The sequence below is a fragment of the Eptesicus fuscus genome, chromosome 7, assembly GCF_027574615.1.
Source record: "Eptesicus fuscus isolate TK198812 chromosome 7, DD_ASM_mEF_20220401, whole genome shotgun sequence".
In the NCBI taxonomy this organism is placed as follows: Eukaryota; Metazoa; Chordata; class Mammalia; order Chiroptera; family Vespertilionidae; genus Eptesicus; species Eptesicus fuscus.
The window spans coordinates 100,369,997-100,392,652 of NC_072479.1; the positions used below are offsets into that span (position 1 = coordinate 100,369,997).

At 59.2% G+C, this 22,656-nt stretch overlaps 1 protein-coding gene across 2 annotated transcripts; it reads right to left on the reverse strand.

Annotated features, from left to right (window-relative positions):
* Positions 1-1,787: 1,787 nt before the first annotated feature.
* PVALB (parvalbumin) lies at positions 1,788-19,770 on the reverse strand. 2 transcript variants are annotated; one of them, XM_008144676.3, is made up of 5 exons: positions 19,747-19,770; positions 17,335-17,402; positions 15,548-15,680; positions 14,192-14,301; positions 1,788-1,998 (listed from the first exon to the last, which is right to left on the reverse strand). In XM_008144676.3, exons 2-5 carry the CDS (start codon positions 17,393-17,395, stop codon positions 1,970-1,972), a joined length of 333 nt encoding a protein of 110 aa, XP_008142898.1. In that variant the 5' UTR covers positions 17,396-17,402; positions 19,747-19,770; the 3' UTR covers positions 1,788-1,969. The 2 variants fall into 2 exon arrangements, with proteins under 2 accessions (XP_008142898.1, XP_028005875.1); XM_028150074.2 differs by lacking the exon at positions 19,747-19,770 and adding an exon at positions 17,875-17,924.
* Positions 19,771-22,656: the final 2,886 nt, after the last annotated feature.

Here is a 22,656-nt window from a genome sequence, read left to right on the forward strand (position 1 = left end):
CACCTGTGAAATAGAGACGGTTCTCTTCCTTGGAGGGCAGGTGTGAATTAAGAGGAGGTATTACTAAGCGTCTGGCACTCTGGCACAGAGTAGGTGCTTTAAGGAGGAAGAGGCAGATTGGGAAGGCAGCTCTGTCCAGCAAGCCCATGGCGTCAAGAGGAGAGACTCCCCAGCCCCAACTTTTCTCTTTCATTCTCTCCCCCCCCCCCCGCCGCCCCGATCCGTCCTTGACTGCCCTCACGCCCTCTTTCCGCACCTGTCTGCATCCTCTCCTTGCTCCAGGACATCCAATCCATCATCCAGCCCTCTGCCCACATGCAGGCTGTCCCACTCTTATCAAAAGCCACTCAGGAGCCGATTTGCGGCTCTTCCTCCTGGCCCAGCTCCCTCCCTCCCTGCTCCCAGCCTCTCCCAGACAGAAGGGGGACTGAGATAATGAATGAGGCTCCTCTGCGCATAACAACGAAGACCAGCAGACTGTTTAGCTGATGAGCAAACTAAGGGGGAGAGTGTGGAGGGTGGGGGTGAGGTGCTGGGTGGATGGCGAATGGGGGAGGCGGTGGATGCTGGAGTCTGATGACTCGGGGCCTGCAGAGCGGGTGCAGGGCAGGGAGGGCTTCCCTGGGCCCTTCCCTCCTTGCTGAGCGGGAAGGTCTCAGGATGAGGTGTGGGGTCTTAGGATGAGGTGTGGGGTCTCAGGATGAGGTGTGGGACAGGAGGGATGGGAAGCAGGGGGTTGGGGTCTAGTCCCTGCTCTGCTCTCACTTCTTTGTGGCCTTGAGGGGCCCCTGGCCATCTCGGGCCTCTGCAGCCACTAGCTTTCTCCACAGATGGCACCCCACAAAATGCCCCCCTTACCCTTCCCCCCCCCCCCCCCCCCAGTCTGTGACCGGGTTCAGGGTGGGACACGGGCTCTGGAGGTGGCTGCCGAGTTAGGGGCCTGGCTCCACCACTTACTCGTGGTGTGATCTTGGGCGAACATTTCACTTCTCTGGGCCCAAGGTTTCTCATCTGAAAAAGGAAGATAATGGTAGGGTTGCTGCACAGATGGAACCATGGGATGGCTCAGCACAGAGTAAGTGCTCAGTAAACATTGGCAGTGGCATTAACGGGACCACTGAAGGAGTGAATGGGAACGAGAAGCTTGCTGTTGATTTTTACTGGTTCTGCTGGAGCTGCTGGGGGGATCTTGCCATCATCAGCGAATCCAGCACAGAGGGCAGCCGTGCCCAGAGATGGGGCAGGAAGCCCTTAATCCCGATGATTTCACGTGAGTCCCTGGATCCAGCTGTTCCTGAAGACCTGCCCCTGGACTATTTAGGCACGTAGCCAATCAAGTCTTTGTTTTTTCTTCCTCTTTTGCTTAAGTCATTCAGAGTTGGGTTTCTGTCATTTGTAACAAAAAGAGTTTTAATGGGTATCCATTCTTCCGTCCGTCCGTCCATCCATCCATCCATCCATCCATCCATCCGTCCGTCCGTCCGTCCGTCCGTCCGTCCGTCCATCCACAAGTCCTAGCTGTGTGGACTTAGACACATCCCTTCCTCTCTAAGGATCTGTAAAATGGGAGTTTCACCACCTCCCTATGGGGTGGTTTCAAGGGTTAATGGGCAACCCGTGTGGAGTGCTGTGCTCGGCCACAAGTGCAGAGGAGGGGCTCCGTAGAGTTCTCGTTCACCCCGTCTTCTCTGCCTAAAGCCTGCCCCACCCCTGCACAGGTGTGCCTGGAAAGCCAAGGACCCACTCCCCCCCCCACCCCCTGTCCAGGATCCTTTCCAGCAACAGAATCCAATTGGTTCAGCCTTTATTGTTTCTCCAGCATTTTCCAGAAGAAAGGTGTCATTTCAGGGCCGAAGGAGGACAGGGGGGAGTAAAAAATAACATAAACAAACTGAACAGCAACAGAGGAGGGCAGCGGGGGGGTGGAGGTTGGGGGTCGGGGGTAGAGAGGCGGGGCGGCCAGAGCCTCTTAACTTTCAGCCACTAGAGTGGAGAATTCTGCAAAAGAAAACGACAAAGAGGTGAGTCAGAGGTGGGCAGTGCAGAGAGACCAGCCACGGCCGACGGCTGGGCCCCCTGCAGGCCTTTCTCGGTTCTCACATCTGCTGCAGATGGGACGAGGGGTGTGGGAAGGAAGGAAGGAAGGAAGGAAGGAAGGAAGGAAGGAAGGAAGGAGAGAAGGAAGGAAGGAAGGAAGAGAAGGAAGGAAGGAAGAAAAGGAAGGAAGGAAGGAAGGAAGGAAGGAAGGAAGGAAGGAAGGAAGGAAGGAAGGAAGGAAGGAAGGAAGGAGGGAAATGGTGAACCTACTGTGTCTTTCACTTCATGATGCCATGCAGCCGACAAATTATTAGTAAAGACAATAATAATAGCAATGGTGATTTTCTGAATACTTATCACATGCCAGTCACTATTTTAAGCACTTTATATACAACTAGAGGCTCGTTGCACGAAGATTCATGCAATAGGCCTTCCTTCCTCTGGCTGCCAGCACTGGTTTTCCTCCAGCACCCGGAACCCAGGCCTTCGCTCTGGCCGCTGCCTTCCGTCTTCACTCCAGCCAGAGCCTTCAGTCTTTGCTCCAGCTGGAGCCTTCAGTGTTCGCTCCGGCTGGAGCCTTCAATGTCTGCTCCAGCCAGAGCCTTCAGTCTTCTCCACTCTGGCCGGAGGGCCACTCCTGTAGCTCCCTCCGTCCCCCCGCCTTCCCCCTCATAGCAGGCGTCCCGCCCCACCTGGCCACTCTGTGCCTGCATATGCAAATTAAATGGCATATTTGTTGGGTTAATTTGCATACCCACTCCTGATTGGCTGGTGGGTGTCATGGAGGTATGGTCAATTTGCATGTTTCTCTTTTATTAGTGTAGATATCTCATTTGACTCTGACACTAATCCTGGGATGTGCATTGTATCATTATTCCTATTCTACAGACGAGGAAACCCAGGCTCAGAGTCCAGCCATTTTTACCAGGAAGAAGCAGAGCCAGGCTTCAGGCCCAGGTCTGTGTGCCTTCGACTCAGCCCTTTCTTGGCCACTCATCTAGTTGGTCCCACCTGCCCATCAAGGTCACAGACTCCCAGGCCCTGGCCTTGGAATTTCTGACTGAGGAGGCCTGGGGAAAAGGGCGAGTTATTTTACTTGTTAGAAGGTGATTCTGGTGAGCAGCCAGATTCAAGAACCTCTTCCTCAGGAGGGACCCTGAGCATGGGACATGGCACAGCTCAGAGGAGTGAGCACAGCAGGTGCTTAGAATAGGCTGAGCTCTGTCTCCCACAGCTCCTCACTTAACATCACAAGCCCTCAGGAGACTGGGAAGGATCACCCCATTTTACAGAAGGAAAAACTGAGGCCCAGAGAAGAGAAGTGACTTTGCAGAGCCTCCAGGTGAGGGGAGGCCCAGGGGAGATATGGTCCCTGCCCCCATGGGAACTTCTTGTCTAGTTGGGAGAAGACAACGCCTGGCAGGAAGTGCTCCAAGCTGCTGGCCTTTCTGTGAGTCTCAAACACACTGAGGGTGTTGTCACCTCAGGACCTCTGCACCTGCTGCTCGCCCACCTGGTACTCTCAGGGCTGGCTCCCTCTCACTCACCTGGTCTCCTCCCACACATCTCTCCTCAAGGGGCCTTCTCTGGTCACTCCGGTGAAAGCAGCGATGCTCTTAGCTAGCACCGCCTTTTGTTATATCCACAGCACTTACTCGCTCAAAGTACCTTTGAGCATTGCTTGCACATTCCTTCGTTGCCTGCCTCCCTGACTGGAGCATGAAGCTGCAGACCCCACCGGCCTTGCTCACGGCTCATCCCACCCCTGGCTCCGTGCCTGACACTGAGCGGCCACGTGTGGTTGTGAAAGGCTGAGAGGCGTGGGGACTTCACCGCCAGAGGGGGGACGAGGGCCATCTATCTTTGCAGCAGCAGAACCTTCAGAGGGAGAGGGCTTTGATCGAGTCCTGTAAGCAGATGCAGGGTCCCATGGGGAAAGCAGGTGGAGGGGAAGGGATCGCAGGTGGGGCTCCGAGGGAGGAAACCAGGGGGTGCATTTGGGACAACCCGGTAGCCGGCCTGGGCTGCACAGACAGACCTGGCTCTGTCGCTTATGGGCTGTGTGACCTGGTCTCTCGCCTCGTCGTCATCACCGGCTCGGAGGAGTCAGGAGAGACGGGTGGTGCTCAGGGGTCCTCGGCTCCTCCCTGAGCCCCCCTGCCCCGTGTTCCACGCCCTTGCAGGTGTGGGGTCCTCGCTGTGGTGGTCAAAGGGGGTGCTGAGACCTTTATTTGACACCAGAGGTCCAACGCACAAAATTTGTGCAAGGGGCTCAGCCCTCGCAGAACCAGCTTCGTCCTGAAGGACGTGTGGAAGGTCGTTCGGCTGTCCGGTCTAATTAGCATATTACACTCTTATTATTATAGATTAGGGGCCCAGGGAGTCTCTTCTCTGTGGTTTTTCTCTCCGGGAGACAAGAGAACCAGGAGTTGCCACCCCTCCCACACATCTATGTGGCTCTGAGATGCCATGTGCCCAGCCTGCCGGAGACTGAGGCCCCAGGTAAGTCCCGTCGCCTCTAGAAAGTGGAGTGTCCTGAGTGGGGACTGCATGGGTGGGGTGAAGAGCTAGGGGGTCCCTGAGTGCTAGGAAGCAGACTCTCTGGGCATCAGCCATTTGTCATTGTCACTAGAGGGAGGGGCAGTGACGATTCCTTGTGAGAGACACAAAAAACGGGTTCTTGAATCTGGATGCTCCCCTTTCTGGGGTCCGACCTGAGAAATGGAGCCGCCTCTCCTGTCCCAGGCTGTCCCTGAGGATGGGAAAGGCAGGTGGCCGGAGGTGGGGGCCTGAGTGTCGCCTCAAGGGGGGAGAGTGGGCGGGTCCCCCAGCCGGTCCTGACACTCCGCAGGGCCACGGGCTGGGCAGTACAGCGCGTGGCAGAGTCAGAACCCAACACCAAACCCTACAAAACCCCTCCACCGGCCAGGTGTTCCTGCATTCGCTTTCTCGGCATGAGCTCCTGTGACCCTACAGGTGGCTGGCTCTTCGGAGATGTCTTTTATCATTGGTACTTTGCTTGGAATTGTCCATTTGTATAGAATTTAAATTCTTATTTACTTAATGCCTGGGGAGTGTTTTGCATGTGTTATCTTATGATATTCTCACCCCTGCCCCATGGAGAGGCATTTTACAGATGGGGAAACTGAGGCCCAAGGGTGAAGTAGCTCGACCAAGGTCACATAGTGAACTTGATTCAGGCTGTGCTCTGAGGCTTCCCTCTTTACCCCAGAGGTTCTGACTTAGAGTGACATCTGAGCTGGCTCAGATGCGGCCACCCCCACGATTCTGTCCTATTGGCCTGTTTTTATTTACCTCTTGGTACTTAGCACTTTCTGGGATTATCTTATTTATGCACTTACTTATTTAACTGGTCTCCCCCTCCTAGAATGTACATTCCAGGAGGCAGGGAGCCCTGTCTTATTCAGCACCCTCCTAGCAACAGAACAGACCTGGCACATGGCAGGTGCCCACACACGGATGCCAAATGGATGAACTGGTGGGGGGAGGGAGGGATGGAGGGATGGAAGGAGGGATGGATGGAAGGATGGAGGGAGGGATGGATGGATGGAGGAAAGGAAGGAAGGAGGGATGGATGGAGGGATGGAAGGAGGGATGGATGGAGGGAAGAATGGAGGGAGGGACGGAGGGAAGGATGGAGGGAGGGAAGGAGGGATGGATGGAGGGAGGGAAGGATGGAGGGAGGGAAGGATGGAGGGAAGAATGGAGGGAGGGACGGAGGGAAGGATAGAAAGATGGAGGAAGGGAAGGATGGAGGGATGGAAGGAGGGATGGAGGGAGGGAAGGAGGGATGGAAGGATGGAGGGATGGATGGAAGGATGGGGGAGGGATGGAGGGATGGATGGATGGATGGAGGGATGGATGGAAGGATGGAGGGAGAGATAGAGGGAGGAATGGATGGAGGGATGGAGGGCTGGAGGGAGGGATGGATGGATGGGGGATGGATGGAAGGATGGATGGATGGAAGATGGAGGGATGGATGGAGGGAGGGATGGAGCGATGGCTCCTTAGGGGTCAACAAGTACTGACTTCATGTAATTCTCACTGAGCCCCAGGAGGTAAGTGGGATGATGCTGATTTTGCAGATGGGAAGGGAGGTCTGAAGGCAAAGTGTCTGGGTCATGAGGAAAGTAGAGGCAGGACTTGGCCTGTGATGTCAGGAACATCCCGACATGAATGTGGGGCGGCCGTTCCTGATGGAGCCGGCGTCCCTGAGGGAGGGGAAGCATGCGCTCTCTCAGGCTTCGACCTGCCACCGAACCTGGAACACGGGCGCTGGCCAGTGCCTCCTGTCCGTGGGCCCCGAGCCGCTCTGTCCTGGGACAGAGACACGAACTGTCTGCGAACACCAGCTCACAGAGAGATGGCCAAGAGGGGGGCTTGGCCCTTCCCGTTTCCGACCTGCACGGCTTCTCTGACCCTCACCGGGAAGTGCCAGGTTCGGCTGCGCATCAGTAGGGCCCGTTCATTGCCCTCGCCTGGCGGTACTCGGTGCGTCAGCGTGAAGGGGGCCAAGCAGAGCAGGCCCAGGGGCTCTCGGCGGTGGGAAGTCAGGCACTTTGGAGTCTGACTATGGGTGCCAGTTTGGACCCTTGGGGTGTTTAGGAGCCTCTGAGAACACACCGCTCCGCCCACCGGGGATCCACCCCGAAGCAGCCAGGGCATCGCCATGGCGACCGCCTGGCTCTCTGCGGCGGTGAGCACAGGACTCGAACTGTCCTCCCCGCACCGGAGAAGGCACTTTGCAGGCAAACGGAGGGCGGGGTCACCTCTTCTGTGCGGGTTGCATCTCCCTCGGGGCAGAGCGCTTAGGAACCAGCCAGTTAACGAGCAGCACGCCTATCGGAAAAGGTCTCCTCGACAGGGGCCCGTCCCTCAGAGGGAGACACACGGCAAACACACAGAGACCCCACGCGTCTCGGCCGCTGACTTGGCAGCAGGACGCTGGGATGGGGAACAGAGTGTCAGGGCACGGGGCTCCGGCCTCGGCTCGGCCATCACCCATGTCCCTGGACAAGGCCCCTCACCCTTCCAGGTCTTGGTTCTCTGATCCGTGCACTGGCGGGTCCACTCACCCGCAGTGTTTGGAGCAGGGGAACTAGGAGCCACTTCCTGTTTCCGTGACCTTGGACCAGACACTTGTCGTCACTGTGCCTCTGCTTCCCTGTCTGAGAGTGGAGCGCCTTGGGTTGCCAGAGGAACCGGCAGTGAAGCTCTCGCCGCAGGCCTGCTCCACGGCCAGCGCCCAGCGCTCGGTAGCAGGAGTTATCAAGATGCTTCTACAGTTCCCGCCACCTCAGAACCAAGCCTATGAATGCCTGGCTGGCTGCTGCCAGGCATGGACTCTGCCAATGGCCATAATCTTCGTTTCTTGGGCCTTGTTGCTGCCCCCACCATTTCTTGTCCCTGCCCGGCACCTGCACACAACCTTCCAGCAACTCTGGAGGAGGGTCTGAATCCTGTCCTATCACTTCCTGGCTAGGCGGCCTTAGATCACTACTTTCCTCTCCGAGCCTCAGTTTTCTCATCTGTAAAGTGGGTATGACAACGCCTCCTTGCACGGCTATTGGGAAAACCAGCTGAGCAAATCCAGAAAGAGCCTGGCACACAGAACACGCTCTACACGTGTTAGTCCACCTCCCTTGGATCTCTCAGCACAAGTGACACAGGTTGGAGCTTTGAAATTATAACAGCAATAAGCACACGGATCCGGAGACGACGGCAGGGAAGATGTAAACTGACGGAGGGCACGGGAAGCCTCAAGAGCAAGCAGCAGGGGGGTTTCTGACGCCATCTATCCCATCAGAGTTAGGATCCCACCTCCAGCGTGCCCATCCTTGGAAACGCAGTCTCTGACCCTCAGTTTCCGCATCTGTAAAATGGGGATGCTGAGAGGATCTCTTCATAGGGCTATGGTGAGGGCTGCATGAGATAATGGACGAGAGGTGCCTTGGACAGCGACGTCTGGCTCAGAGGGAGCACTGTGACATCAGCCTCACCGGTTAGGGAGGGTTTCCTCCCATCAGAATGCAATGCAGCCCTACCTTTGCATGGAAGCCTCACCCCAGGCCCCTGGGCCAGCTCACTGGTTTCTTCATCCTCCAATCACGGGATGGGAGGGGACTGTGGGGGAGGGGAGCAGCAGACAGGGTCAGAGGATGAGAAGACTCCGTTCTTTCCTTTCCCTTGGGAAACTGAAATTAGCCTAATTAGGTCTGTCCCCGTGCTGGGGACTGTGGGGATCGGACAAATTTAGAAGTCATTGACAGGTGAGACCAGCGCCCGCTGATCGCCCGCAGCCGGAGTGAAACTGAGATGAGCCTTGAGTCAGCGTCTGGAAGGCTCCTTGCTCCCCTCTGCTGTGATGACCAGGCGAAGGCACCGGCCTCCTGGGTTATCGCCTCGCCTGGAAATAGCTCCCGGGCCGGGTTTCTTATAAATTGCTATTGCAAACAGGGATCACTTTCCGAACCCAGGAGACCGGGGAGCAGGGTCACCTGGGGTCACACTAGACGGCCTGCAAGGAGCCTTCGTCAACAGTTCTGGGGGCCAGTCACTGGCCTGTGTGTCAGCTCACGTCGCCATGGCCTGCCCTCTTATCCCCATTTTACTTACAGGGAAACTGAGGCTGAGAGGCACTTAGCCAGGAAGGTTCTGACTTAGGCTGGCTCAGGCCAGGGTGCGTCTCCTCCCAGACGCTGGAGCCGACCGGCCCGGCGGTGGACAGGGATCATCCGCGAGGGCGGTCTTGCCTCCGCCCTCGCTCCTCCTGATGACAGGAGGGCGGTTATGTAAGCAGGCGGCTGCTCTCCCTCGGCTAAATTCTCTGGTGCCGCGTGAGGCCGGGCTTGGGGAGGTCCGCGGGAATGAAAGCCAGCATCTGGCCAAGCGCAGAAACCATTTATAACTCCCGTGTCAGCTCAGCCTGGTGGAGGGAGGGGCAGAGTCAGAAGACCCGGGGCCCCTCGACCAAGGATTTGCCCTGTGACATGGGCACTAAACGTGCACTGGGCCTCAGTTTCCACGTGTCTCAGTATAGATCGCAGGCCTTGCCGGGCCGGCCTGGGACGCCATGAGATGGGATAAAACACTGCACACCGTGGGGCTTTGCCATGGGGACTGCGGGCTGGCGCTGAGATGCCATCCTGCTGGCGTGGAAACCCAATCCCAGACGGGCCAGAGGCTGGAATTACAGGGGGGGGGGGGGCTCCTTCCATCCTTCTCACTTCCCTCCCGTCTGCGACTCAATTTCACCTCCTCCGGGGACGGCTGTTCCTCTGCTCCCGAAGGGTCCTCAGGCGGCTCACAGGACCGAGCACTCACGTAAAAGAAGAGACACGGGTCACTTCCAGGCCACTCGCTGAATTAAAGCGACAGCTTGGAGGCTCAGGTTGACCCCCACTTGGGTTGTAGTTTCTGCCTGACTTTAGGGATTTCAGCCCCAGCTTCCTCATCACTCCACCTCCCACGTTAGACAGGCTCCTTAAGGATAAAGGAGAACAGGTTTTGCCAGAAGGAAGCAGAAAAGACAAATGCCTTGAGGCCCGTGGATGAAGCGGACTGGGATGGGAAGGCGGTAATTGCGACCACATTTTTTAGCAACAGAAGCAAAAAGACAAACTCACAGTCTCTTGAGTGAAAGCTGGCCTGCAGCATAGGAGACGGGATCGTGTTTCAGGATTGCATGTGTGTGCGCGTGCGCGTGTGTGTGTGTGTGTGTGTGTGTGTGCGCGTGCGTGCGTGCGCGCACACCTTGTCTCAGCATGGAGAGGAAGAGCGAGATATTTGGAGTCGGAGTGTCAATGTTTGAATAGCTCCGCCCCGATGCTGAACAGCCGTGTGATCCTGGGCAAGTCGCCCCACTTCCCGGGGCCTCAGTTTCCCTGCCTCGTGCAGCCGCTGTGGGGACTGACAAAGCTGGGAGAGGGGAGGCCCATGTGCAGTCCCCAGTGCACAGGAAGTGCCACATAGCGGTAACCGCTGTCCCCGTCCCTGCCCAGTTCCTGTGCAGGCACCGGGTGCGGAGAGCCAGGGCTGGGGACACAGGCCCGGGTGACAGGCAGGGTGCAGAGGGTCCCGGCTGGACCTGCGAGCCCCAATCCTGGCCCCGAGACTGAGTGGCCCTGGGCATGTTTCTCTCAGTGCCTCGGTTTCCTCGTTCGTAAAGCGGGAAGAGTAAGGGCACCTGTTTTCTCGGGTATTGGGAGGCAGTGGTTCTCAAAGTGTGGTCCCGGGTTGTCAGCACCACCGGGGACTCGGTAGAGATGCACACTCGGGGGCCCCACCCCCGACCTGAGGAACCAGAAGCTCTCGTGCTGAGAAACAGCTCTGGGCGTTCAGATCGGGGCCCGCCCCTGCTCAGGACGAGGGCTGGGGAAGGAAGCTGCCACTCAGTGTCGTCTGCTGTTTGTGCCCAGAATTGGCAGCTGCTGCTGGGTTTGGGGGCAGCTTGCACCTCTGCCTCAAAACCCCCTTCCCCAGCGCTGCACTGGGGGTCCTTCCAGAATCCATCGGCCACATCTAGAAAAGGCTGAGACTCCTGGAACTAGCTGCCCAGGGACGGGGATGCAAAGGATTATGATTAGAACTTGGTCCTTCTGGTCTCTCCCTGCCGCCTGGGACCCCGAAGAACACGGTCAATACCCCTCACCTTCAGAACCCAAACGGCGCTGGAGACGGAGGCAGCCCTGTGTCTAGAAGCCCCAGCACCTGCTGCTTGCCAGCCCCGGCCCACGCGGGTCTCCAGCCCACACGCCAGACCCCGTCCTCACGGCATCTCGTCCCCAGAGCAGGACACACGTTCGTTCCCTCACTCACTCATCATTCAACTACCTTCCCTCGTGCCCGCCCTTTCCTAGCACACTGAGCAAAACAAAGCCCGCTCTCGGGGACTGATAGGCCAGTGGGGGAGAGAGAAGCAAGTGATGAGTCAATGAGTAAGTCACCTTATGGGAGAAGCTCATTAAACTTTGAATGAATGAATGAATGAATGAATGAATGAATGAAGCAGGCAGCCCGGGCATGGGCTTGGGGTCCAGACAGACCTGAACTCAGATCTTGACCTTGTCATTTCCCAGGCACAGACGTTTAGGCAAACCCGGCCTCTGGGAGCCTCGGGGTCTCCCTGTATAAATGGGGTAGGAACAGTGTCCACCTCCAAGACGGCTGGGAAGCTCCAAGGAGGAAATTGCCAGCCCTGTGCCCGGCACACGGTCAGCGCTCCGTGACGGTGAAGGTGATTGTGATCGCTGTTCAAGGTGGCACAGCCGAGCCTAAGGGCCGAGCTGGGCCTCCTCGAGCGGTTTATTCCCGGGGACACCCGTGGGTCCCCAGAGCTGGAAGGGACCCCAGTGATTGGCGAGTGACTTGACTCCTGAGCTTAGTCAACAGCCATGTGAAGGTCGGAGGGATTCTGTGACGCCCCCACTCCCACCAGGAGGTGAAAGCATCCTCCGGGCCCTTCCGCCTTCAGAGCGAGCGGGCGGGCAGCCAAGCCGAGGGCCTGGAATAGAACCTCCGGGGGCCGCCATGGCTCTGCTTCTGTCTTGCTGCCTGCTGGGCACCAGCGCGCCTACCTCTCAGCACCTCCCGAAGAAGTACTGTGTTTGGGGTGCCGTGGGGATGGAGGCAGCTACATCTTTTCACCATAAAAGCGGGGCCCCACCGTCACCGTGGGCACTGGAGCTGGTCTTTCTATGTCTACACTCATGTCCTCTGTCATCTCAAGGTCAAATGAGGTGACATTTGTGCAGACCCCAGCACGGGGCTGGGCACGCATTACACACCCTGGTAACACTTCTCTGGGCAAATCCCACCCTGGGCAAATCCATCCAATTGCCTCTTTCTAACAGGCCCTAGCCTCCCTCCCTTAGTGCCTTTGCTGGGACCAGCGCCTTGCCTGGGCCTCCCTCCCCGTCCTCCCAGCCGGCGGCATTCCTGCCCACAGCCTCCAGACCTGCCCTCGTCTCCCCCTCTCCACAGAGCCGGTCTGCACCCCCCGGCCTCTGCCTGGCGTTCCCATTCGTTTGTGTGCGCACACACAGAGCTGTGAGCAACGTGGGGACAGAATAGAAAGAGCACCTCGGAGGTGTTTGTTGAGCACTTACTGTGCGCTGGGCCCTGCACTCAGCACTCCACACGTCCTGGCCTGGGCGCCTCACAGAATCCCAGTGGGGGCTGTATCATCGTCTCCCGTTTAGAGGTGAGGAAACTGGGGCTCAGGGTGGCTGAGCTGCTGCCCAGAGGCACCCAGCCAGGAAATGGTGCCTCTGGGAGTTGGGCCTGGTTCCACTTTACCTCCCCCACGTCCGGCACAGGGGTGCCCCAGGTTAAGGGCTGTTGGAAGAGTTTAGTAAGCTCTTTAAGATCCGAGGGAGGCGGGGAGGGAGGGAATCCAGGAAGCAGGCCAGGACCTGGCCTGGTTTTTCTTCATCATCTAGGTTGCTGGTGAGCAGCCAGCCATGAAGACCCTGCCTAGGGCTCTGAGCCGTGGCGCGTTGGCTGCAAGTAAAAATGGGAGCAGGTCTGGAGGCCTGGGGTGGGTCATGGCGGGAATCCAGGCTCGGGGGGAGCTATCTGGTCAGTGGTTTGGTGAGGACGGGGGAGTGGGGGAGATGGGCCACGTACTGGAGTCACCGGTTTCCCTCCAGCACCCTTCACTCGCCTCCTTTCAAACCCCTCCGTCCTTCCCAGCCACAAAGAAGGGCAGCTGTCAGCACCAGGCCGGGCAGTCGCTGCGCCTGACCTTGCTAGAGGTTCTCTCTTCTCGTTTGCTGACATAAAACTTTCATGAACTATACCCACGACCCGCATCCCCGTACCTTTCCCAGAGCCATTTCTGTCTACAGCCACTTAATCTCACCACGCGCCCCGGCAGGTCTTCGGCTACAACTGTGCAAATGGAACCTACGTGTGGCCAAGGTCACGGCTGGTGGAGGGCAGAGAGGAAGCATGGGGCGGGGTGGCCTTCACACTCAGGCGACAGATGTGTAGTAAGTGCCTGCTTGGGTCAGGGACGGGCTAGACACCGAGGATGAAAGGGTGAACACAAACGCACTAGAGCACTTTCTGCGCCAGGCACCATTCTAAACGCTCCACACACGGACAGCTAACCCTCACGACAGACCTCGGAGAGGAGGACTGCCATCAGGCTCAGCTTAGAGGAGGGAAAACCGAGGCCCAGAGTGGTTCCTTGAATTGCCCAAAGGCACGCAGCTTGGACCCCAGACAGCCCGCGCCCGGAGGCCAAGCACCCACACACCGTGTTCGCCCAGACTGGCAGGAAGACGGTCGTAGGAGCAGGGGTCGCACAGCGTGTCGGACAGAGCCCTGCCCCACCCCTTCGGTCCTGGCTCCCCGAACAGGCTCAGGCCCCTCCGGCTCAGTGTGCCCCCTGCACAATGACGACAACTCCCGAGGATGCTGTGACGCTAAGAGAGTGAGGCGGGACGTGCTCCGGGCAGGGGGGCTAGATCTGAATGGAGATGCTGGACCGCCAGCCCCTCGCCTGTCCTGAAAGCAAAGCGTGAACAGCAAGATAGCCGTCTCCTCACTCCCAGCCAGTCCCCGGCGGCCGTTTTTCCTGGCCTGCCTACAATGCTGGAATGGTCCGCTTGGGTGAAGCCCAGACGGGCTTGAGACCTGAAGTTACAGGACACCCGACAAGATGGGGAGGAGGATAGGAGAGAAGGAATTTCCATCCCGGGAATCTGAGAACGTGAGAGCCGGCAGGGTCCTTGGGGATCAGTTGGCCTCATCTCCTCGAGTTACCGATCGGAGACGGAGGCCCAGAGAAGAAGAGAGCATACCCAAGGTCACACAGCCCGTCTGGACAGAGCCGGGATCCAAACCCCGGGACAGGTGCAGGCCAGGTTCAGGGAAAATCCCCAGTGCTCCTGCATGCCCTTCCCACAAGGTTCCCTTAGGACTGTTCGAATCTGGAAGAAATACACCAGCTTTCCTTTGCCTGCCTACGTGACGGCGCCTCAGACCTAACAGACTGCCTTTGCCCTTCTGATCTGGGCAGTCGTGTGACCCCTCCTCTCCCGGCACGTGACAGACATAGCCCCGAGCTTTTAGCATCCAAGCATCCCAAGAGCACCCTGTGCCCGGGCCCCAGGCCGTGGCTACTCACCGTCGACCCCGATCTTGCCGTCCCCATCCTTGTCGCCCGCGGCCAGCAGCGTCTTGGTTTCGGTCGCAGACAGGTCTCTGGCATCTGCAGAGAAGCCCTTCAGGATGGCTCTGGGAAGAAACGCCGGGGAGGGAGTCAGGTCAAGGTCACCTTGCAGGAACCCTGTGCGGATGGTGGGCTGGCATCTGCGCAGGGGAAGGGGCAGCTGGGACAGGCAGCAAGCAGCGGGCATGCGTGCGGCCGTGCGGGGGCCGGGCTGTGGCTGTGCCCTCCCGGGTGGGTGTGCGGGAAGGACAGGCTGTCCTCAGTGACGGCTCCACCTCACTCCTGGCAGAGCACCTGCCCGTGGCTACTTATTCAGCCGCTGCAACCGGCACAGAAGTATCTTCTCTGTGTCCGGGCCGTGCTGGACACTGGGCACAGGAAGCCCTGGGAAACCGCCTGAAGGGGTGAGGAGGGGTCAAACGCCCTGAGAGAGGCGGCCCCGCGTGATGGGTGCGGTGGTGGGAAGCAGACAGGTGCTCGACGGAGGCACCCATCACACTGGGACGAAGGGAAGAGTCTGGAGAAGGTGATGCCTGGAGGCAGGTGGAAGTCAGTGTGTGTGTGTGTGTGTGTGTGTGTGTGTGTGTGTGTGTGTAGGCACACGTGTGCACACACATAGGGCCCGGGTGGACAGAAGAAGGCTCTAGACAGAGGGTACCCTTGTGGATGGTTCGGGGTAAGACCGGATGGATGAGAAAGTCCTCACTCGAAAGGCTCCTCTCCGCCCCCCCCCCCCCCCCCCGCCCTCCTTCTCTTTCTGACAAAACCCAAGGCAGCCTTGGCCAGAGGGACATCGGCACAGCGGGGTCGGCAGACCCGGGCCGGGTGGCCGAGGGGGCTATGGTGGGAGGTTCCGGTGCCATTTGGCATTTTCATCTCCTCCTCCTCCTTTGCTTTGCTCCCTGGTGTCCTGCACCCCCAAGCTGGTCCCGCCTCCCCGGTTTACCCAGGAACTGCTCTGGCCGCCCTGGGCCGGAAGGCTGGGGTGTGCGGATGGTGGAGGGGCCTTTAGACCAAGGGAAATCGATGAAACACTCTGGCTGGCGCTCTGTCTTGCCTATGGTGTTGGGGGAGAAAAGAGGCCTCCTGGATGGTGTTAAATTATTCAGTGGCGGCGCCCCATTAGCGATATTAAGCAGCTGTCATTCAGGCTGGTTAGTCGCACTTTTTGCTGCGGAGGTTGTACCTCCGGAAAGGCAGCAGTGGCCGGACGTGGTTATTTCAGTGAAGGGGCAGACGGGAGGGCCAGAGTCCCAACCCCGCTCCCTCTCCCCGAGCCCGGCCGGGCGGCCCCTGCAGGCCTCAGTTTACCCCAGCTCTTCCTCCTCGATGAAGCCACTCTTGTCTTTGTCCAGGATCTGGAACACCTTCTTCACGTCGTCCGCGCTCTTCTTCTTCAGCCCCACCATCTGGAAGAACTTTCTGTGGTCGAAGGAGTCGGCAGCTGCAGGGGTGGAGAGAGGCGGTTAGAATGCCCACCGGCCGGGGCAGTAGGGAAGGGGGGGGTGGGGAGTGTCCCAGAATTGATCCACTGACTCCCTGTGCCCCTCCTGGAGAATAAAGGGGATCCACCCCCATGGGAGAGGCGTGGGGGGGGGGGCAGGCCGGACCGGAGAGGGCGCTTTGCCCAAGGTCACAGAGGCAGAGGTGGGAGAGGTGAGCCTGCACCCAGACCGCCCTGGCTCCCAAGCCTCCCCCCCGCCCCCCCCTCCCCCGGCACCACTGGCCCCTCGGCTGATGGTGGGGCAGCCCCCGAAGGCAGAGGGGATACAGGAAGCCTTGTGGGTGGTGGCTGAGTGGAGGAACTGCAGGGATGTGAACCTGGTGTGTGTATTTTGGGGCAGGGGAGCGGGCCAGTGGGGGAAGAGGCAACCTTTTTCTTGGCCACGGATTGTGTTACCAGGAAACCAACATAGAACGAAGTTTCTCTCAAGGTCATACCCTGGGAGGACCCAGACGTTCTGGTTTTGCTGCAGAAATCCATTCTGGGGGGAGTTGGGGGGATGTTAGAAGGCTCCCCAGGAATTCCCAGTTAAGTTTCTATTCAGAGGGAGCAAGGCGGCTCCAGGAGAAGTGGGGGGCTGTCTCTGCACCCTGGAGGTGGCTTCCCGAGCTTCTTCATGCCCCGGGGAGGGGGCACCAAGCAGAAAGGAAATGGGGTCCCCCTTCCCAATGCTCTCCCTCCAGAGCTCCTTTTGAAGAACCCCTGGGAAAGGGCCCAATGTTAAGTGTGGCAACTTATGTGTGTATGGGGGTGTGGGTGCTGCTAGGAGTCATGTTCTCCCTTCACCCAGGGCTGACACTAGGGTGGGGGACCAAGACCCAGTCCTAACCCCACTGGTGCCTGCCGGGTGACCTTGGGGTTAGAACTGGTCTTGGTTTCTGACCCTCTCCCAGCCTGAGTTTCCCCCATCTGGGTGATGGGAGGGAGGCGGCTCAGCGCTGGAGCCCTGGGCCTCTCCAACGCTTCCCTCCCTGGGCAGCCCGAGCAGCTGAAGTTGCAGCGCTGAGGATGCTTGGCTGGCCCGGCAGGGCAGAGCAGGGCAGAGCAGGGCAGAGCAGGGTGCCAGCTCTGGGAAGGTCACCTCACTCTGGGCCCCTTGGATAGGGCTCTGAGCCCTGGGGGCGGGGAGGGGGGGGGTTGGACAGTAGTGGGGCCAGCCCTGCCCCCCGCTGGGCGGGAAGCCCTGTCCACAATGGGGGTCGGGGTAAGGGGTGGGAGAGAAGGCACGCCTGCCTGCAGCCCCTCCTGCACGCCTAAAGGGGGCGTCCCGAGCGCCCTCCAGGACCCTGGTCGCGACCTTGGTCCGGACTCCAGCCCTCTCAGCACGGCCACCCAGCCTTTGGCCGCCCCAACTTTTCGGTGGCCGGGGCAGGGCGCACGGCTTCCCCACCGACCCAAGTCCCGCCCGCCCGGAGAGTTTGGGAAACGCAGAGGACTCCCATTCTCCGCCCGCCCCCCACCCCCACCCCCACCCCCGTGCCCCCGACGGGATGCGTGGACAGAGGGTGCAGGGGCCAGGGTGGTGGATGAGGGATGAGGGTAGAGAGCTGGGGGGGGGGGGGCGGGGGGTAGAGGGCTGGGGGGCACTGCTCACCGGCAAAGGCCCCCAGGGCCTTCTTGATGTCCTCCACGCTGAGCAAGTCTGTCATCGACATCCTGCAACTGTTTGAGCGGGCAGAGCAAGTGCGAAAAGATTAAAAAGTGCTTTTCTCATCATTTCTGCTCATATGACCGGCGCTGCAGTGCTGCGCGCCGGGCGCACGCGGGCCGGCCTGGCGCGGAGCCAGGGGGCGCGGGGCTGGGCGCGCAGCCAGAGCCGCTCGGTTCCGCCGCCCCGCGCGAGTCCGGCAGCCGCAGCCGCCCCGTCCCGCCCCGCCAGGGTCCTCGCCGCCCCAGGGGCTGCGGCCAGGGCGCCGGGGAAGGGGGGACCTCTGGACTTGACGGGTGGCCCGTGTCACCAGCCGGGTCTGGAGGGTTCGCCTGCCATCAAGGGCACGCTGGAGGCGCCCGCCTGGCGCAGCGCGGGGTGCACCTCGGAGGATGCCCCGCGGCTTCGGGGAGGACCCGGACAGGCAGGGGCCGGACCTCCTCCCTCCAGGGGCCCGCGCTGCTGCCACGCTCCCTCCGCTCCTACCTCACTCAGCTCCGCTCTGGTCTGTCCTGGATGCAAATTTTATGCCGCACAATCTGAGCGCCGAGGGCCGGAAACCCGACCCACAGGACTGGGCGGGGTGGCACAGGTAGGCGGGCACTCCTGGGCTCTCTGCGGGTGCCCCGTCCCACATCTGGTCAGGGATGCGCATCCTGAAACCTCATTTTCCCCCTCTAGTCTCACTTTTCAAAGAACCCTGCTCAGATCTCCATAACGACTTGCGTCTCTGGCCCCCTGAGCCCCGGAATAGGGCATAGGGCGGCCGGACTCCCCCTGCCCCCACCAGACTGTTGGAGGAGGCAGGGCAGGAGAGGACTTGGAATTTCGATGTACTGTCCCCCTCCCCGCCCCCTCCGTCTTGGGGACCGAAAGGCCCAGGTTTGGGGAGAGGGGGGCACCTTCAGACCACACTTTCCAGACAGCAAAACGCAGCAGGTAGCTGGCCTGAACCTCATCTCGGGAAACGTGACACCTCCTATCTCCAGGCAGCAGAAACCAGTTGCATTCTTTCCCATGGCCACGGCCACGGCCACGGCCTCCATGCCGAGGAGTCAGGCTGCACCCTCGCCTCTGGAGTATGTGGGGCACCAAGCAGGGAGCCAGGAGGCCTGAGTTCTAGATCTGGGGCTGCGCTAAGTCCCGGGGTGACCTTGGGTTGTGACCGTCCCCGTCTCTGGGCTGCTGTCTCCCTCGGGGGATGGGGCGGGTGGTCCCTTGGGGAGGGATCTTGAAGCCCCACCTTGAGGTGTGTGGGCAGGTGGGCAGGGGCTGAGCGGGGTGGCCCTTGGTGGTGGTGGTGGGTGGGGAGCGGGGAGAACCAGCCAGCTGCCCGGAGCTCAGGTTCCATGGCGCTCACTGTCAACACTGTCTCCCTCCGTTGGCCCTGGACGGCTGCCCTCCTTGGAAACCTTAGGATGCTGCTGGCTCCGGCTGCCCCCCTCCTGTGAGTCAGCTCCTTCAGGAACAGCCTGCCATCTGGCCTCCCCGGCACCCAGGCTGCAGCTCCCGGCCTGGTCTCTCCCGTGGGAGGCCTTCTCCGGACCCTCAGCTGCCCCTGCGGCCCCCGCCCCAGCCGGGCCGTCAGCCTGGACCGGCTGGGCCTCGGTGCTCTCATGTCAACCCCCAGGCTCAGCTCGCTGCCGGGGCCTCAGCCGGAGAGACGGTTTCCCCAGCTGAAGGGTCCTTACGCTATCCTGGTAGGGAAACCGAGGCCACGGAGTCAGCGAATGGCCTACGGACGTGCCGAGAGGCAGCGGCAGAGAGGGGCCCACTCGCAGGGCTGCTGACGTGGCGTTCATGACGCCTCCATGGGGCTCCCTCCCAGAGCTCAGGACCCAGCACTATGAAGTCCCACATGGCTGAGTCCCCGGACGCTGACCCCTGGGGCACAGGGGGCACAGGCTCCACAGAGGCCCGTCCCTCTCCTCCTTCCTCCGTCTCTCCTGCTGCAAAGCCTCCATCAACGTGACGCGCTCCCTGGGCTGAAGTCCGCCCTCCCCAGCATCAGATGCAGTCACCCCAGCCCAGCTCCCTCCCGTGCCCCTTCCTCCTGCCTCTCTGCCCTCTGAAGGCATCTCTGAGTCCGCAGATGTCTGGCTCCACCCCTCTCGTTTTACCAGTGGAAAACCTGAGGCCCAGCCAGGCAGAGGAGTCTGCCCCCGGTCACCCCAGGAGTGAGGCTGGAGAGCCCAGGAATTCATGTTCTCGGGCCTGGGCTCCACCCTGCCCACCGCTCCGCACCCCTCAGCCCAGCCCGGCGTCGCTGGGGGAAGGGGAGGCAGGGCTGTCCCTTCCAGCTGGCCTCCTCCCCACAGCATCCTCCATCCTCCTCCGACCTCAGGAGCTGCCACTCACCTCGGTTGGGGGCGGAGGGCTGAACCTGCGCTGAAAGGCCGGGCTGGTGGGAGGTCCTGTCGGGAAGTGAGCCTGGTGGTGGGATAGCCACCTATATAGGCTTCTGCTCTGGCTATTTTGGGAGGTGCTGCTCCCCCCAGCCCTCGGCCCCCTCCCCTTCTGGTGTCAGATACTTCTCAACTGCGGTGCTGGGTGTCTGTATCACATTCAGCCTCCCTGGGCCCATCAAGCTAGGCCTATTAATAACCTTGGCCCCTGCCTCCCTTCAGCACCCAAAGCTCAGGCCAGGCGCTCCTCTTCCATGAAGCCTTCCATGACTACTTTAGATGGCAGCAATGTTTCTGTCCTCCAAAATCCTGCAAGGGAAGGAAGAGGAAGGCGAGCGAAGGGATGGAACCGGAATTGTCTTCCATGCACGGGCTGGGCTGGGCTCCTATACACGTACCACCCCACTACGGCCTCGCCGTTCAGGCCTGGTCCCTCTTGCAGGGATGAGGACACAGCGCAAAGATGTCAGGAGTTACAGGGTTCACACGCAAAGCCGTGGGCCTGGCGCAGGAGTGGCCCGGCACTTTCATGAGATGGGCTGGTGCCCTGATCTCCATGTGCTCTGACAGGTCCCTTCCTCTCTGCATCTCAGCCTCCCGTCTGTAAAATGAGCTCAACCAGGGGCGAACTGTGCTCTATCGATGGGCTCTGGGGGCTGTGAACCCCCTGAAATGCCCAAAAAGCCGTGCGCAAATGCGCTTTTCTGAAGCAAAGGCCCACAGCGTTCATGAGATCCACAAGGGCAGGTCTCTGGTGTGATCTGCCTTGGATGGGAGATGACCATCCAAGGGCTGTGTTTTCAAAAGCATGAATGAATGAATGAATGAATGAATGAGAGAAACATTTATTATCTAATGTGAACAGCACGGAAGGCTCCTCTCCTCATCCCCGGCCTTAAAAAGAATCTCCAGGGCGCCAGCATTGTCAACAGTGAAGTCCAGTTCCTGACGGCGACATGAGGAGGCCCAGCCTTTACGCAAAGGCTGTTGAGGAGGGAAGCTCCACCATCCTTCACCGACCTTCGGCTCCCCGGGTGGGAAGAGCGGAGGGTGGGCTCAATGGGGAGGCCCGTGCTGGAGCCTGGATGTCCTGGGGGTGTGGCCGAGGATGACGGCGACGGGGAGGAGTGTAGAGAGAGGGTTGCATTTCTGAGAAGACTCTCCCGGACTTGGGGCTGTCATGAACGAGATGGACAAATCCATGTTGACTCTGAGTTTGTAAGCTGGGGTCCATTGGACAATGGAGGGGCTGCTTTGGAAGGCGGTAAGTCTGGGGAGGAGGTGGGGCCGAGTTCGGATGATGACATGTTGGAGTTGAGAATCCTGCGATGTTAGGGCCGGGAGAGCCTCTGTAGTGATCACGTGATGGTGCAAAAACCAAGGCCAAGGTCATGGACCCAATTCATACCGAGAGGAGTAGACAAGCCAGGATGCTGTGCTGGGTGTGGGGTGCCTGGAAGACATTCTGGTGGAGACGCCCCGGGGGTCTGAACTCCGGCGAGCGATTGGGCCGGGACACACAGCTTTGGTGGTCATCAGGGAGGTCAAGCAATCGAAGTCAAAGGCATGGCTGGGGCCTGGGAAAATAGTCACACTTGTTTGTTGAGCAATGTGGCAGGTATGGTGGATGCTGCAATATACACTTGTCCTTGAACCTCCTTACAAGGTAGGCATCGTCTTCCGCACTTTACCAAGGAGGGAACAAGGCTCAGAGAGGTTAGGCAACTTGCCTAAGGTCACAGAGCATAGGTAAGACTTAAACCCAGGCCTCTCTGACCCCAAAGCCCTGGCTTTTTTTCTACTCTACAGTCTTGCTTCTTGATAAGACCAACAGAAGAAACACGCTGGGCAGTGCCCACCAGAGTGAATTCTCTGGAACCAGGATACCTTCCTCTCTGTCCCCAGGTGTCTCCTTACGCAGATCGAGATGGGATGATCCATACTGTGGGGGTGCATCTATTGAGGACCTACTGTGCACTTAGTGCTATACTGAATTATTTCATTTTACCCCCGTGATAGCCCTCAGAGGCTTGAGGAAATAGAGTCTCAGAGAGGTTTAGTGACTTGTCCAAGGTCACACAGCTAGTAAGTAAGTGAGACAGTTGAGATTTAAGCTCAAGGCTTCCAATTCTGAAGCGTCTTCCCCCCTCTCCCCCTCCAGTGACACTTGAAGAGGGTAGGGACACCATAAAGCCTGAGTTGAATACCTTGAAGAATTATTCAGTTCCTCTTCTCTGAATCTATGCCAATTCAAGCATCCATCACTTTATTAATTTGGTTTTACAAGAGACCTTTATGCCAGAGGATAGATTTATCAGGCAGGACTTTTTTGACTGCAAGTGACAGAAAGCCTGCCTTAGGCTGGTTTAATTCTGCGACTGTGTATGGTGACAGATGTTAAATAGATTTACTGTGGTGGTCATTTCACAATATATACAAATATAGAACCATTATGTCGTAGGCCTGAAACGAATATAATGCTGTATGTCAATTATACCTCCGTAAAAAAAAGAAACGTTCCATGCTGCCCCCTCCACCCCAAAAAGGACAAAAGGGGCATTTGTTGCCTCCTGTAACTGAGAAGTCCATGAGGTTCAGGTATGGCGTTTCATTGGCTGCAATCAGCTCGGTTTGGTCATACACGGTCACTGTCAATTGCAAGGGTCGTGGGGGCCTGGGCCACAAGGCCACCTTCAAGCTTGGATGGGGCTGAATGGCAACATCATTGGAGCTGCTTGGGGTGAGGCCCGTCCCTGGACCCTCTCGAGAGGTGAAGGCGTCTAGGTGGTCAAGGCCGTGAACTGCTCGTTGAGCAAGTCTTCGGGGCACCCAAGTGTGCAGGGCACCGGGAGGGGTAGGCCTT